Source organism: Macaca fascicularis, chromosome 13 (assembly GCF_037993035.2).
Source record: "Macaca fascicularis isolate 582-1 chromosome 13, T2T-MFA8v1.1".
In the NCBI taxonomy this organism is placed as follows: domain Eukaryota; kingdom Metazoa; phylum Chordata; class Mammalia; order Primates; family Cercopithecidae; genus Macaca; species Macaca fascicularis.
In genome coordinates, this window is record NC_088387.1 from 93,268,920 (window position 1) to 93,283,984 (window position 15,065).

A 15,065-nucleotide genomic window follows, 5' to 3' on the forward strand; every position below is an offset into this window, starting at 1 on the left:
TCTTTACTGTCACTACAGCCCTGGGTTCTGAAAGTCACAACCCAGCCAAGTGGGAATGCATGAAGAATCAACCTAGACTATAGGTTGATAGTCTAGTGTCAACCTATAGCTGACACTAGACTAACACAAATGTCTTGATTCTTTCCCTTCGTTGCAAATTCTAGGTTATCCACAAGCTTTGAAAGCATTTACCTATTTAATGCCAGGGGAGCAAAATTGCTTTTTAAAAACCTTCACACCATAAGCCCAAACATGTGGCTGTATTCTTCTACATATACCACAAGACAAGCACTGGGTAAAGATGAATATTTATTCACTTTACAAAGAGAATGGTATTAAATTGCCATAAACAGCTCCATTTATAGACAAATATAACTGTACATTACACCAGCAGCTGGTTCAAACTTGCTTTCCCAAGATGCTTATATGGCTCTGGCTCTTAAGTTGAGCACACAAATCTCTGTTCTGCCATTGGTATTAAAAAGTCCCTCAAAGATAATGGTTTTGTTTTACATATTCACAGGTGGGAAAAAATAAATCCATCTGTCCAGCCATTTCTTATAGGTGAGCTTCCATCTGCATGTCCCCTAGTGAGCACTAAGCCAATATCGGCTCATTCTTTTAAAAAAAAAAAAAACTACTGATAATTTGCAAAGGCTTTTGTAGCACACCAAAATATTTATACATACATAAAAAATCTTGAGTGAGATTTATCATTTTGAAGGTAAACAGATACCCTAACACTGCCAAGAGTAGGTAATGAAAAGGAAGGAAAACATTAAATTATTTAATTATAAAAATATTTTCTTTGGAAAAAAATTCCAACAAGGTTATCATTAATATCTAAAACCAAAGAGAAAAAATAAACAATTGTTCTTTGATCCATTAGTAATTTAAATAAAATGAAAACCTCTTCAAAAGCAGCTATAACTGAATTTTTTTAAAAGTTGCAGGTAATGAGCACTTCTAATCTATATACTGATGATTCTTTATAAGCAATTTGCAGTCAAGAAAAATCCTTAATAAGGCTAATCTAGCTTTTTTAATGACCATAATTTTTGTTTTGTTTTAAAAAAAATACTTCACATGACAGCTTAAAAAATAAGTGGTTATTTTGGGGAAGCACTCCAAATATTCAATCTGACTCATGTCAGATTATCACAGTTAATACATAAACTAGGGATACTGATGATTTTTTTAAATTACCATCATTTTCACTTCAGTTTTTAGTTATCCCTTCATATTTTATGAAAATGTATCAAATTAAATGTACTAAATTAAAAAAATTTTCACTAGTGCTGCTTTGCATCTGGATTTGATGAAAGATACCAACCTGAGATAAGAGCTGACTCCTTCACAACAGTCCAGTTCTTGAACTCCTATGGGAAAGGTCTTTATCTGCACTTGTCAATTCTTGATATAACCAATCAGGCTAGGATATTATATTATAAAAATATACCATATATTGGACACTGATGTCAGTACATTGCAGAAAATGTGTCTATATACTGTGTAAAGTTTATTAACATTTGAATGAAACACTCTTATTTACACAGTCAAGTCTGGGGTGCTCAGGACAGCAAAGTGGCATGGGATCCACCGCTGTGAATTTGGAAATGTGCAGCGGTCCTTGGCATCCTGGCACAGAGGCAACCCTCACCACTGGGCAAGGTGAGCCAGAGTTTATATGGTTTGACCGGCTTGCTTTGCTGTCTTCATTCTTCTTCACTTTCATTTTCAGGATCTAAGTCAGAATCTCCATTTAATTCTTTTTCACTTGCTATATCTCTGTCCTCACCATTTTCTTCATCTTTTCCTTCAGCATCCTCATCTTCCTCTTCATCAACGTCCTCATCTTTTTCACTTTCACTCTCCTCCTCATCTTCATCCCAATTATCCTAGTAGAAATACCAACAAGGAAAGCATTCATGAAGGCCTCATTCTTACAGACTATGAGGATATACAGGCTGATGTACATACAGCAAACAAATCACTCACTTCAGAGTCCTTATCTGCTATTTCATCGTCAGACTCCTCTTCAGAAGATTCTGTAAGGGGAGAAAAAATCCAGCCTTAATTTTAGAAGAAAACAGAGGGTATAGCCTGGAAAATAAACAGAACCAGATTCCTGAACTTACTTTTAGAAATATTATTTACATTTAGCAATTATCCAACTAAGACATAACTTTAATTTTTTCTTTTTTTTTTTTGCAGGCTGGAGTGCAGTGGAGCGATCTTGGCTCACTGCAGCCTCTGCCTCTCGGGTTCAAGCCTCAGGCTTCTGCATCAGCCTCCTGAGTAGTCACCACATCCAGCTAACTTTTGGTAGAGATGGGGTTTCACCATGTTGTCCAGGCCAATCTCGAACTCCTGGACTTAAAGGATCCGCTCACATCTGCCTCCCTAAGTGCTGGGATTACAGGCGTGAGCCACCACACCTGGCTAATTTATTCTTACATATATAAAGGTATATTCATTATATTATTCCTTCAAGATCTCACTGGGCCAAACTAACTAGCCAAACCCCTTACAAAAATCTCATCTTAAAATACTAAGCCATATCAGGGCCACCAAATAGCCCCAGTGGATGAGGAAAACTTCAACACAGAAAAGCTGGCTTATGGAAGAATTAGCATTATTTTTAATCCACAAAGTACTAACAATGTAATATTAGCAACTGATAAATTAGATGTATGATTGTTGGGGGGGGTAAACACTCAAACATTAAAAAAAATTAACACAGCTAGATTATTTTCTAAGCACTAAGGACAATGTATCTCACAATGGAGAGGAAAAAACTGTGAACACGCACAATGTGGTTCTTGGTGTGATATAATATGAGTGATGAGCATTGATGCAACCCCTCCAAAAATAAAATCTAATCAAACCTTTAGACCTCACATTCAGTTTAAAGGAACTGTAGCTTACAGGAGCAAACTAAAAGAAGCCAAAAGGAAGCAAATCCACAACCACAAGGTGGGGCATTCTGTGAAATACACTTCCCAGTCTCCAGCGAAGTCCATGTCATGAAAAGGGGAGTTCTTAAAAACTAAAAAGAGACTTCAGAAACACAGTAACCAGATTCAACCCCATGATGCACAACTCGAGTCTAGTATGGGAAAAACCGCTTTAAAGGGTATTTTATGGATAACTGGAGAAAGATGAAGATAAACTGGGCATTGGATAAAACTAAGGAATTGATTTCGTTAGGTGTGCTAATGTTATCATAGAATGGGGTTCCTATTTTTTAAGACATTCTAACATCCTTCTTCTATCTACTTTTTCTTAAGAAAATAAATCATTATCTCCAGATGAAGTTCCCTTACATGCCCATCTCCCTAAGACCATTCCCCAAAAGAAACCACTATTGTGAGCTTCTCATTCCTCAGTATGCTGTTATAACATATACATTATATTACCCATGAATTACACATGTACATATTCACGAAAGACTTATACAGCAGTTCCCCCAATATGTGTTCCTTTTCCCCAGTTTCAGTTTCCCTTGGCAACTGCAGTCCAAAACTATCAAACGGAAAATGTAACAAATTAAGGATTTCTGAGTTTTCCATTGTGTGCTGTTATGTGCAGCATGGTGAAGTGTCATGCTATCTGGCTCCGCATGGCCGGAGAGGTAACTCATCCCTCTGTCCGGCTTCGCTGTCTACACTAACCACCCGTTAGTCATTTAGTAGCCACCTCAGTTACCAAACCGAACGTTACAGTATCGCGGAGCTTATGTTCAAGCCACCCTTATTTTGCGTACTAATCCTTTACAATTATACGATGCTATACAAAAGGTATCATTTTATGACTTGATTTTGTAATCAAACTTATGCATGTTAACTCGACCTCAACTCCAGGCACTCTGGCTAAAGTAGTGTTATGCTAAAGGAATAAATCATTTTAAACATGCTCCCACTAATGAAGAATTATGTTGTTTACAAGTCTTTTTCTTAATTATAAAGGCTGTAATGAACATACTTATATAATCTCTTTACATTTATGTTTTAAAGCTATGTTGTCAAGCCTTTTAGCCTTAAAATGTTTTCACATTCTTAAAAAACTGAGGGCTCCAAAAAGTTTTTGGTTATGTGGGAAAAGTCTACCTATATTTATCACATTCAAATTCAATTTTTAAATTTAAGAATATTTAATCTGTTTACAAATGCCCATCCATTACATGTTAACATAAATAATGTTTTAGTGAAAAATGGTATTTCTGTGCTCACTTCGGCAACACATATACTAAAATTGAAAAATGGAATTTCCAAAACAACAACAACAAATTCTACTAAGTAGAGTGGCACTGTTACGAACTTCTCATATTTGCTTCTGCATTCTATTTTTTGGATATGTTGTTTTATTTGAACTATATGAAGAAAATCTAGCCTCCCACAGAAGACTGGTTGAAAGGTGGAGGACATCATGAGCCTCTCGAAGAGTTCCGGGCATCCCCATAGGTCGTCTGTTCATACTTGGAGAAGTGTTGGTCCTTGGGACACACAAAAGCACTTCGGGATCCAAGCACTTTGGGATCACTCTGGGACTGCCCCCGATGAATGGAAGGATATGCAAACTGCAAACTTTGAGATTACAAAGTTGCTCTCTAATAAGAATGCACACATACTCCCACCACAGCATGAGTTCCCATTTCCCAAATCATGGCCAACACCTGACCATTTTTACTCTTTTAAATTTCTCCATTTCTCACAATATGGAATGTGATGTGTGATGTGATGATGGTAAAATTTTTTGTTCCATGTAAATTACCGTGTTTCTAACGATTTACTGAGCAGGCTATCTTCTCCACAATGAGACAATACACACCATCAATTAATACACCAAGAGTCCACAGAGCTACGGGTTTTTCAGGGGTAACTATGCCAATCCATTGGTCTAGCTGTAACTCTACATCTACGATCAATTTGCTACTCAGGATATTTGAGGACGATCTAAAATGTTCTCTCTTTGACATTTCCAGGTTTTGTTATCAAGATTCTACTTGGCTCATAAAATGACTAAATTGTTAGTACATGACAAAAAAGACAGCCCAGTGTTGTGGGTCATGCTTCTATTCCCAGCACTTTGGGAAGCTGATGCGAGAAGACTGTTTTTGAGGCCACATGCACAACACCAGCTTGGGCAACAAAGAGACCTCATTTCTACCTTAATTAAAAAAAAAAAAAAATTAGCCAGGCACAGTGGCTCAAGCCTGCAGTCCCAGCTACTCTAGAGGCTAAAGCAGGAGGATTGCTTGTATAGGAGTTTGAGGCTGCAGTGAGCTATGATCGACCTCGAGCCACTGCACTCCAGCCTGAGCAATAGACAGACCCTGTCAAAAAAAAAAAAAAAAAAGACTTGTTCTTTGAAGGCTTGATCAAATAACCTTCAAAATTTCTGGGCATATCTTGTGAGAGGTTTTATAAAGTCAATTTTAGAGCTACTGGCTTTTTCAAACTTTTTATTTTAAAGTCAATTTTGGTCATTAATGTTTCCTTAAAAATTAACTATACCACCTTGATTTTTAAATGTATTAACATTAAGTTTGTTCATATAGTATTCTTCTATTTAAATCTTTTCCATACCTGGCTGGGCACGGTGGCTCACACCTGTAATCCAAGCACGTTGGGATCACTTGAGCCCAAGAGTTTAAGACCAGCCTGGGCAACATAGTGAAACTCTGTCTTGACAAAAAATCTCAAAGTTGGCCAGGCATGGTGGTAGCACGCCTGCAGTCCCAGCTACTCAGGAGGCTGAGGCAGGAAGACTGCACTGAGCCCAGGAGATCGAGGCTGCAGCGAGCTGTGAGCACGCCATTGCATTACAACCTGGGCAACAGCCTGAGTCCCTGTCTTAAAAAAAAAAAAAAGAAAAAAGAAAAAATCTCTTCCATACCTAATGCCCTTTTTGTCATTGTATTATACTTGTGCCTTTTCTTTTCTTATCTGATCAACCACAGACTTTTGCCATGGACTTGCCTATTTTAATTAGAGGAGGCTTGCCAAAGGAAGATCTTTTTTTTTTTTTTTGAGACGGAGTCTTACTCTGTCGCCCAGGCTGGAGTGCAGTGGCCGGATCTCAGCTCACTGCAAGCTCCGCCTCCCGGGTTTACGCCATTCTCCTGCCTCAGCCTTCCGAGTAGCTGGGACTACAGGCGCCCACCACCTCGCCCGGCTAGTTTTTTTTTTTTTGTATTTTTTAGTAGAGACGGGGTTTCACTGTGTTAGCCAGGATGGTCTCGATCTCCTGACCTCGTGATCCGCCCGTCTCGGCCTCCCAAAGTGCTGGGATTACAGGCTTGAGCCACCGCGCCCGGCGCCAAAGGAAGATCTTACACTGATGTTTCCACAAAGATAACAGAACTCAGTCACTGAAAACTGAATGTTGTAATTCTAGACTCCATCCCATGCCCCCAATCTTTACCTTCTTCATACACCAACTTTGCCTTCTGTCCAGGGGAAGGTGCTCCCTTTGTTTTCTCTGATGCTGTTACCTGGAAGAAGATGAAGTACTGTTCTGAAGTAGAGTGTAAGCATATCCCAAGTATCACAACCACCAGCATTCCTAACCTTCCCACTGCTACTAACTCACCCTCCACCACCGTAATGGAGGACTTTCACACAATACAGAGCAAAAAAAAAATCCTTCAGATACAAGAGAGAAAGAATTACTCTGTAAAGCTGAAAAACTCTGAGGTGATTAGAATATCCTTCTGTGCCAGAATTTTAACTGTATAAATACCCTGTAACTTACTAACTGTATAACAATTGAAACACAACAGTGAGAAAAAAATTTGAGTAAAAGTTGAAATAGGCACAACTAAGCTTTCTTACTGTCAAACTGATAAGCTTTCCAAGTTAAAGACTAGATCCTGATTTACCAATTTCTTATTGAAACAGGGAGCTCTCAGCCAGGCGTGGTGGGTCACGCCTGTAATTCCAGCACTTTGGGACGTCAAGGTGGGAGGATTCCTTGAGCCTAGGAGTTCAAAACCAGCCTGGGCAACGCCATCTCTACGAAAAATTTAAAAATTAGCCAGGCATGGTGGTGCATCCCTGTAGTCCCAGCTACTTGGGAGTCACCTGAGCAAGGCTGCAGTGAGCTATGATCACGCTACTGCAGTGCAGCCTGAGCAACAGAGCAAGACCCTGTCTCAAAATGATCCCTATTCCTCTCTCCATTCCTACCATATCCAAAAGTTTTAGCCAAGAACAATACAATTTACTCACTTGTGTAATCAGAAGAATAAGCTTTCCATGAAGGTGTGAAAGTTTCTGAAAAGTTTTGACTCTGCTTTCCATTAACTGGTAGAGCGTCCCCAGCTGGGGTACCAGGTCAGGCAACTAGAGAAAAAAATGATCATTTGGCACTATTAACATATTAGAGATGACAAACATGCAAATCATGCTCAGCTATGCCTCAGTATTTAGCCACTGCACCACACACATCTGCTTACAAGTACTTCCAGTGGCAGTGGCTACTTGCAACACAGCCTAACAACATCACGAATTTTCACAGAAGACCCTCAATGTCCTAAGAGGAAAAAATAATAGTCTTATAAAAAAACAATGATACAAGTGCAAGAGAGTGAAACTGCAAGGTGGGACTTTTCTGTATTGATCGAATTATTTCAGATAAGGCCAATATCCAGTATAAAGTAGACAGGAAATTAAAAATGCCTCTACCACATACCTCCAGATTTCCTCTGAATCTTATCCTCTGATGCTAACATATTATCTACCCTTACTATAAGGCCCAAAGAGGTAGAGAAACCTTTTCCCAGCTCCCAGAGACCAGCAGAACACAGTACAAAGCTGACCTTTTGCATTTTAAATATACTTCCTGTTAATGAGTCCTCTGAAGCATGCTTACAAAATCAAAGTAGAACACTCTCTTTTTTGCTCCCATGTTGCTCTCGTCGGAGTCTTTTGTATTGAGAATATTGCTGTTACATTTGGAACACAACACGACTGATAAAGGCCTGGCTCCTCCAGGTTCGTTGAGGAATAAAACAATGGTAATTTGCCTTTCTCATAAAATCTTAAAGGCCCCTTGCTCTCTCTGTTTTCACACAGATGATCATTTTTAACATTATGAAAGGAAACCATCATGGCCATAATTTTTCTATCCTAGATCAACTATAAAAAGCAACTGGAAAAATATAAATGCCTCTTTTTAAAGGAAGCCATTTGGAAGTCCAGAACAAAGGTCTTCCTGTCCCACTGCCTTCAAACACCTGCATCTGGTTAATTTTCCTCCCATCTCTGGGCTCTAAGAACAATGCTAGCGGCTGGGTGCAGTGGCTCACCCGTGATCCCAGCACTTTGGGAGGCTGAGGCAGGAAGATCACCTGAGGTCGGGAGTTCGAGACCAGCCTGACCAACATGGAGAAACCCCATCTCTACTAAAAATACAAAAATTAGCCGGGCGTGGTGGTACATGCCTGTAATCCCAGCTACTTGCGAGGCTGGGGCAGGAGAATCATTTGAACCCAGGAGGCGGAGGTTGCGGTGAACCAAGATCGTGCCATTGCATTCCAGCCTGGGCAAAAAGAGCGAAACTCCGTCTCAAGAAAAAACAAAAAAAGAACAATGCTGGCTTCCCCAACTCACCCCCTACCCCCAGGACATGCTTTCATCTGTCCCTGTAGCACTACAGAAAAAGGGACCCCACTCTTTACCCCTGATTAGCCTTTCCCTGCACTCCTGTTTCTGATACTTTAGTAAATAAGTGTTTCATTCAAATGTTAACTTTAAACAGCAGACAGACATGAAAATTAGTAAAGCAAGGTTTAAGGTGACTGCATTCCAATTTATCACCTCCCTTTTGTGTCCCTGGTCAGACTATCAGCTCCAAGAAGATGGGGACCAGAGTGTTTTGTACAGTGCTGAATTCCCATGCCTGGCATAGCCCTTGGCTTAGAGAAAGCACTTAAAAATATCTGCAAAGGAAGGAAGAAATGAAGGAAAAGAGCGAGGAAAAACATGGTTTCCTCGATAACTGCTACGGGCTGAGGGGCCCTCCCTATACCATTCTTTGGTCTGTTCTGCCATGACCTTGAATGTTACACCACGACTATTCTGATAGTTATACCTCAGGAGTTGATTCCAGAAAAGATTTCACTACAAGGCCTCCTGGTCTCTCCTCACTTCTAAGCAAGTAACTGAGGCCACATTAGTGTTGCCCCATTTGCCATCCAGATTCCTAAGATCCGACATCTGCTGGGATCGTTCATGCAACTGTAATACCCCTTGGCCACCCTCTTACCAGAGCTCCCAGGTCACCTCCCAAGAATCCTACAGGTTGGGAGACCCAGTATCCATCCTTACTGTTGTCTCCACGCCATTCCAGCATCTTACCGAGTTCTCCCCAGACACACAAAGAACAAACTACTGACCTCAAAGCAGATTAACCAAGTTTTCCCTAATTCAAGCCACTGAAGGCAAACGAGCCAGTGACAGAGAACAAGGGAGTGCAACAAGGCAAGAGCTGGGTGCGACTGTGTTAAGAAGAGCTACAGTTTAAAGAACAATTCAGGATTTTTTTACAACTATCCACTAAAAACTTAAAACTTAATGTAAAACACTAGATAAAGAAAAAGAATTGAATACTTTCATTTCCAGCTTAAAATATAACAGATGTAATGATGTGGCAAAGAACCCAACTCATATTATGAATACAAATTTTTTTTTTTCTGGTGTTGCTTTCCCTCTTCTATTTGCATAGGCAATCAAGAGCTGACAGAAGCACCAGCAAATTGTCAGGTAGTAAATATTTATTTATGTTACTGTTACCATTAACTACAGTTTATCCTCCTGGGGCAAGGCAGGACAGACATGTTAGCATGTATAAAAACATTTAAAACTTGCCGTGTGTGTGTGTGTGTGTGTGTGTGTGTGTAGAAAAACATCTAAATCCTAGTACGCCATTATATAACTTTTCTCCTTTCTGTATTTGTAAACATCTCTATAGAATACATGCTAATTTTTAAATCGGAGGGGGGCAGGGAGAGGCCAATTTATAAAAGGCCACAGCAGTGACATCATGAAAGGGCTCGTGTCATTGCACCTGGAGTAAAACAAAATCTCTAAAGGAAGCATCTAAAGGCTGAAGGACAGATGGGGAAAGGATGGTTTTGTTCAGCCATACTTGTCAAAGTTTACAATCCTTATCAAAGCCAAACTATTCATACTTGGCAACTGAAGCTGAAAAGACTCACCGTGGACAGGTATGATGCATGAACTGTCAACACACATTTTAGCCACTGAACCATTAGCACAGCACTGGGGAAAAACAAAACAAAACCCAAGTAAACTGATGTTCACAAATTCAAAAGTAAATTCAACTGAGCTATTACAAAAACCCAGACAGACAAGTGAAGATCTATAAATGCTGCTCTGTGAAGATGACTATAATAAATATTATCACTGTGTATATATCACTTTCCGTTTTCTCTTTCAGATTATCTGAGATCTGTGTCATAGATCTTGGGCAGGGATTGGGAGCCACATCAGAGAACAGGACAAAAACCCCTTCCTCTGTAACAGTTCAAGAATAAGGTCGGGCACGGTGGCTCATGCCTGTAATCCCAGCACTTTGGGAAGCCAAGGTGGGCGGATCACAAGGTCAGGAGATCAAGACCATCCTGGCTAACATGATGAAACCCCGTCTCCACTAAAAACACAAAAAAATTAGCCGGGCATGGTGGCAGGTGCCTGTAGTCCCAGCTACTCGGGAGGCTGAGGCAGAAGAATGGCGTGAACCTAGGAGGCAGAGCTTGCAGTGAGCCGAGATCGTGCCACTGCACTCCAGGCTAGGTGACAGAGAAAGACTCTGTCTCAAAAAATAAATAAATAAATAAATAAATAAATAAATAAAACCCATGCTTTGCTTCATAATTAACTGATATGAGGGCAGTAATCTTCATCCAAATTGAGTTCAACTGGTTTTGCATTTTATGTTAACGATAAACATAAAAACCTATTCTGTCAAGAACAGCAGTCCTCTATTAACATTAAAAGGCAAATACAGACCAAAAGTGTGCAAAAAACAATCACAATTAATGAATTATTTAGTTTTCCTCCTTTTTTTTTTTTTTTTTTTTTGAGACGGAGTCTCGCTCTGTCGCCCAGGCTGGAGTGCAGTGGCCGGATCTCAGCTCACTGCAAGCTCCGCCTCCCGGGTTCACGCCATTCTCCTGCCTCAGCCTCCCGAATAGCTGGGACTACAGGCGCCCACAACCGCGCCCGGCTAATTTTTTGTATTTTTAGTAGAGACGGGGTTTCACCGTGGTCTCGATCTCCTGACCTTGTGATCCGCCCGCCTCGGCCTCCCAAAGTGCTGGGATCACAGGCGTGAGCCACCGCGCCCGGCCAGTTTTCCTCCTTTGTGAGCTCGGAAGGGTTATGCAGCCCATGAGAAAAAAATTTTTTATAAGAAAACCTACATATTTTACTATCTAGATACTGATGATAATATATTATAAGCTTAGGATCTTTAAGATGTCATCTTATTTAAATGTTTGATCAGATTATCAAGAAAAAAGACACAATATTTAGTCTTTTAGCTAAAATATATTTTTACAGAGTCTTAAGCAGCTATCAGAGGTTCGGCAGGTACTATAAGCAGCTATTTTGTGACATCAACACTAAGTTATTAAATAAAATAAGACTAATCATTTAAATGACCTGCTAATAAAGCTAAAATATCTATTTAGGCATTCTCCAAAAGAAAACTATAATAAAACACTAAGAATAAGAATCATTCAACTTAAAATAAGGCAGATGACAGGGGGTTAATATTTGACATTTAAAGAGTTTTAGGCTGAGGCAGGAGAATGGCGTAAAAACCCGGGAGGCGGAGCTTGCAATGAGCTGAGATCCGGCCACTGCACTCCAGCCTGGGCGACACAGCAAGACTCCATCTCAAAAAAAAAAAAAAAAAAAAAAGAGTTTTACTGGCCAGGCGCGGTGGCTCACACCTGTAATCCCAGCACTTGTGAGGCCGAGGCGGGCGGATCACGAGGTCAGGAGATCGAGACCATCCTGGCTAACACAGTGAAACCCCGTCTCTACTAAAAATACAAAAAATTAGCCGGGAGCAGTGCCGGGCACCTGTAGTCCCAGCTACTCGGGAGGCTGAGGCAGAAGAACTGCATGAACCCAGGAGGCAGAGCTTGCAGTGAGCCGAGATCACACCACTGCACTCCAGCCTGGGCGACAGAGCGAGACTCCGTCTCAAAAAAAAAAAAAAAAAAAAAAAGTTTTATTAGTTAGAAATCAGAACCACCTAATATTTAATTTCATGCTGTCAGACAACACTGTTTTTAAGTCACCTGTTTAATCTTACCTATTAGGATGTCCTTGTAACCTCTTTGTAAGCTAAGGAAGAAAAAACACTATTAACAACAGCACTTCAGACGCAACCAATGCTGTCAATTCCTATGACACAATGACAATACTGAGAAATTATTATTCTAATAAGTAGTCTATTTTAAACTAGCATAATATAGTCTACGAAGACATTCCCAAAAATCAGAGTAATTAGCTGATAAAAGTCTAGGATAGGACTTATATGAAGGAATGTCCAGAACTGGCAAATCCACAGGCAGAAAATAGCTTAGTGATTGCCAGGAACTGGGAGAAGGAAGAATGGAGAGTGACTGCTAATAGATACAGGATTTCTTTTTGGGGTGACAATTGCATAACTTGCAAACATACTGAAAAACACTAAAATGTATACTTTAAAAGAGTTAAATTTTATGCTATGTGAATTATATCTCAATTTTTAAAATACAAAGAAAAAAATCAAGGTTAGGCAAATTTTTATAGTAGGTAGTATTACAAAAACATATGATCAACCTTTTCTATACAAGACACTGCTTTTTTAGGTACGCAGTTTTCCCCACCAATAACAGTACACCAGTCCACATGTTAATACTATAACTATACTTGCAAAACACTTCAGCAGCATGTTAGACAAATGGAATCCAAGTATAATTTCTAATTACAAAGAATACACTCTATTTTTAGGCCTAATTTTTTAAAATTTATACCCACTCTTGTAGGGCAAGTTTCAGTGAAATTATGCATACTTTAAAAAAAAAAAAAAAAGTGAGGGGGTCTTGCTATGTTGCCCAGGCTAGAGTGTAGTGGCTATTCAGAGGTACAATCATGGCGCATTACAGTCTTAAACTCCTGGGCTCAAGCAGTCCTCCCACCTCCAATTCCATATTGCCAGTCACAGAGATTAACAACCCATCTGTGATTAAGAAAATCAACACATATAAAAACGGTTTCGGTGTTAGGTTAAGGTACCTCACAGGACATAATGGGAAAAACCAAAATGAGAATTTGGGAGCTTTATGTTGGGGTGTTTACAGCAATTATTCCCATGTAGATAATATCCCGTACAAACAGCATTCTGTGCCACAAGTTCCAAGTGCCTCCAGGTAAACAGACACACAACAGCCATTAGCAGAATAAAGGTAAAACTGCCAATGACATTTCCTTTCACTGCCCCAGGAATTAATCATTTCACTTTTTTTTTGTCTAAAATACTTTATTTCATCCATTATTCACTCTAAATGCCATCTGTCCTGACATATTACAAATCCATTTCTCTAACTACTGAATTTTCCATTTAACTCATGGCATTAGGATGCTAAAATGAAAAAAGCAGTCAGTTACCTCTTGTAACAATGGAATAACAGTATGCAGGGGCATCCTTAATACAGTCTTCTTTATAAGGTTTACATTCCTAGTTTGAAGTACTTTCTGTGAGAAAATAAAAGGATTATTAAGATGAGCATACTCAAAAACCAAGGACACTACAGGAAAAAAAAAAATCTGTAAAAATGAATTCTTTACATCATTTAAGACCAAGGCAATAAACTACAAACAGAATTCAGCAAAAATAAAGGTTGGAGGGACTGAATGGAGTATGTTATATTATGTCCTGTGGTTAACAGACAAGCACAGTCTTTGGGTATCAGTAAATTTACTTCATTACTGAAGTAATTTTACTTCTTTGTGTTTTATTAAAACATCTCTAGACATTTGAATACAGACATACGCCACTTTAGAGATGTTCCCAAACCTCCATTTTATGAAATTTGAGCTGTATCCCCCCCCTAGAGTGAGCAAAACAGTAAAATTACTCAGAAAGCAAGAAATCCTTTTAAATTAGGTGGCAAATTTTTGGTAAAATTTTACGCCAATCAAAAGATGACATAATGAGAGCTTGAATCAAAATCCTTTAAGGGTACGTCTATGGTAGAGACCCAGTCTCCACACTGGGTTACAGCAAAGGACACAGAGCAGATCAGTTCTGGTCCTGCCCCTTAGAAGCACATCTTCTGGGGCAGGTTGTTCACCTTCTTCAAGCCCCACATGCTTTATAGAAGTAGAAGGTGAAAATTAGGGTCCTTTTGAAAGAGTTTAGTCCCAGAGAGTCTTTCTAATGGTGTATGTATTTTTTGGTGATGGTTGTTGCTATAAATGTGCTCAGAATACAAACAGCAGTGGCACCAAAAGGCAAAAATAGAGAAAGTTAGTTTCCAACCTATTAATGTATTTATTTGAAACAGGGTCCTCATTCTGCTGCCTGGGCTGGAGTGCACTGACATGATCACAGCTCACTGCAGCTTCGACCTCCCAGGCTTAAGGGATCCTCCTGCCTCGGCCTCTTGAGTAGCTAGGCACACCACTATGCCTAGCTAGTTTTTAAATTTTTATTTTGTAGGGCTGGGGTTTCATTATGTTGCCCAGGCTGGTCTCAAACTCCTGGGCTCAAGCAAAGCTCCTGCCTCAGACTCCCAAAATATAAGGATTACAGGCATGAGCCACCATGCCTGGTTTCCAACCTACTTTAACAGTTCCTAAAATATTTTTTCAGAATTCCCTATGGATTTAATTTGCTTGTAAAGCTATCTTTACACTAAGCCCTTCTAAAACCATCAAGTACTATTTAAAAACTACCACTGACACAATTATATAGTTTGTTTCTTATGCAAAAGAAATAAAACATTTTATACATCATTACTGAAGAACTGAGGGATAGAC

The 15,065-nt window shown here is 39.6% G+C and overlaps 1 protein-coding gene across 2 annotated transcripts in view; it reads right to left on the reverse strand.

Moving 5' to 3' along the window:
* Positions 1 to 296: 296 nt before the first annotated feature.
* The window catches only part of WDR43 (WD repeat domain 43), a 56,105-nt gene continuing 41,336 nt past the window's right edge, over positions 297 to 15,065 (reverse strand). For both annotated transcript variants that reach the window (XM_005576225.4, XM_074012065.1), the window contains 7 exons: positions 13,692 to 13,778; positions 12,352 to 12,383; positions 10,223 to 10,286; positions 7,233 to 7,346; positions 6,427 to 6,496; positions 1,999 to 2,048; positions 297 to 1,898 (listed from right to left, as the gene is read on the reverse strand). In XM_005576225.4, the coding sequence (XP_005576282.3) occupies positions 1,716 to 1,898; positions 1,999 to 2,048; positions 6,427 to 6,496; positions 7,233 to 7,346; positions 10,223 to 10,286; positions 12,352 to 12,383; positions 13,692 to 13,778 (600 nt within the window). In that variant the 3' untranslated portion in view covers positions 297 to 1,715. The remainder of the gene's footprint in view (positions 1,899 to 1,998; positions 2,049 to 6,426; positions 6,497 to 7,232; positions 7,347 to 10,222; positions 10,287 to 12,351; positions 12,384 to 13,691; positions 13,779 to 15,065) is intronic.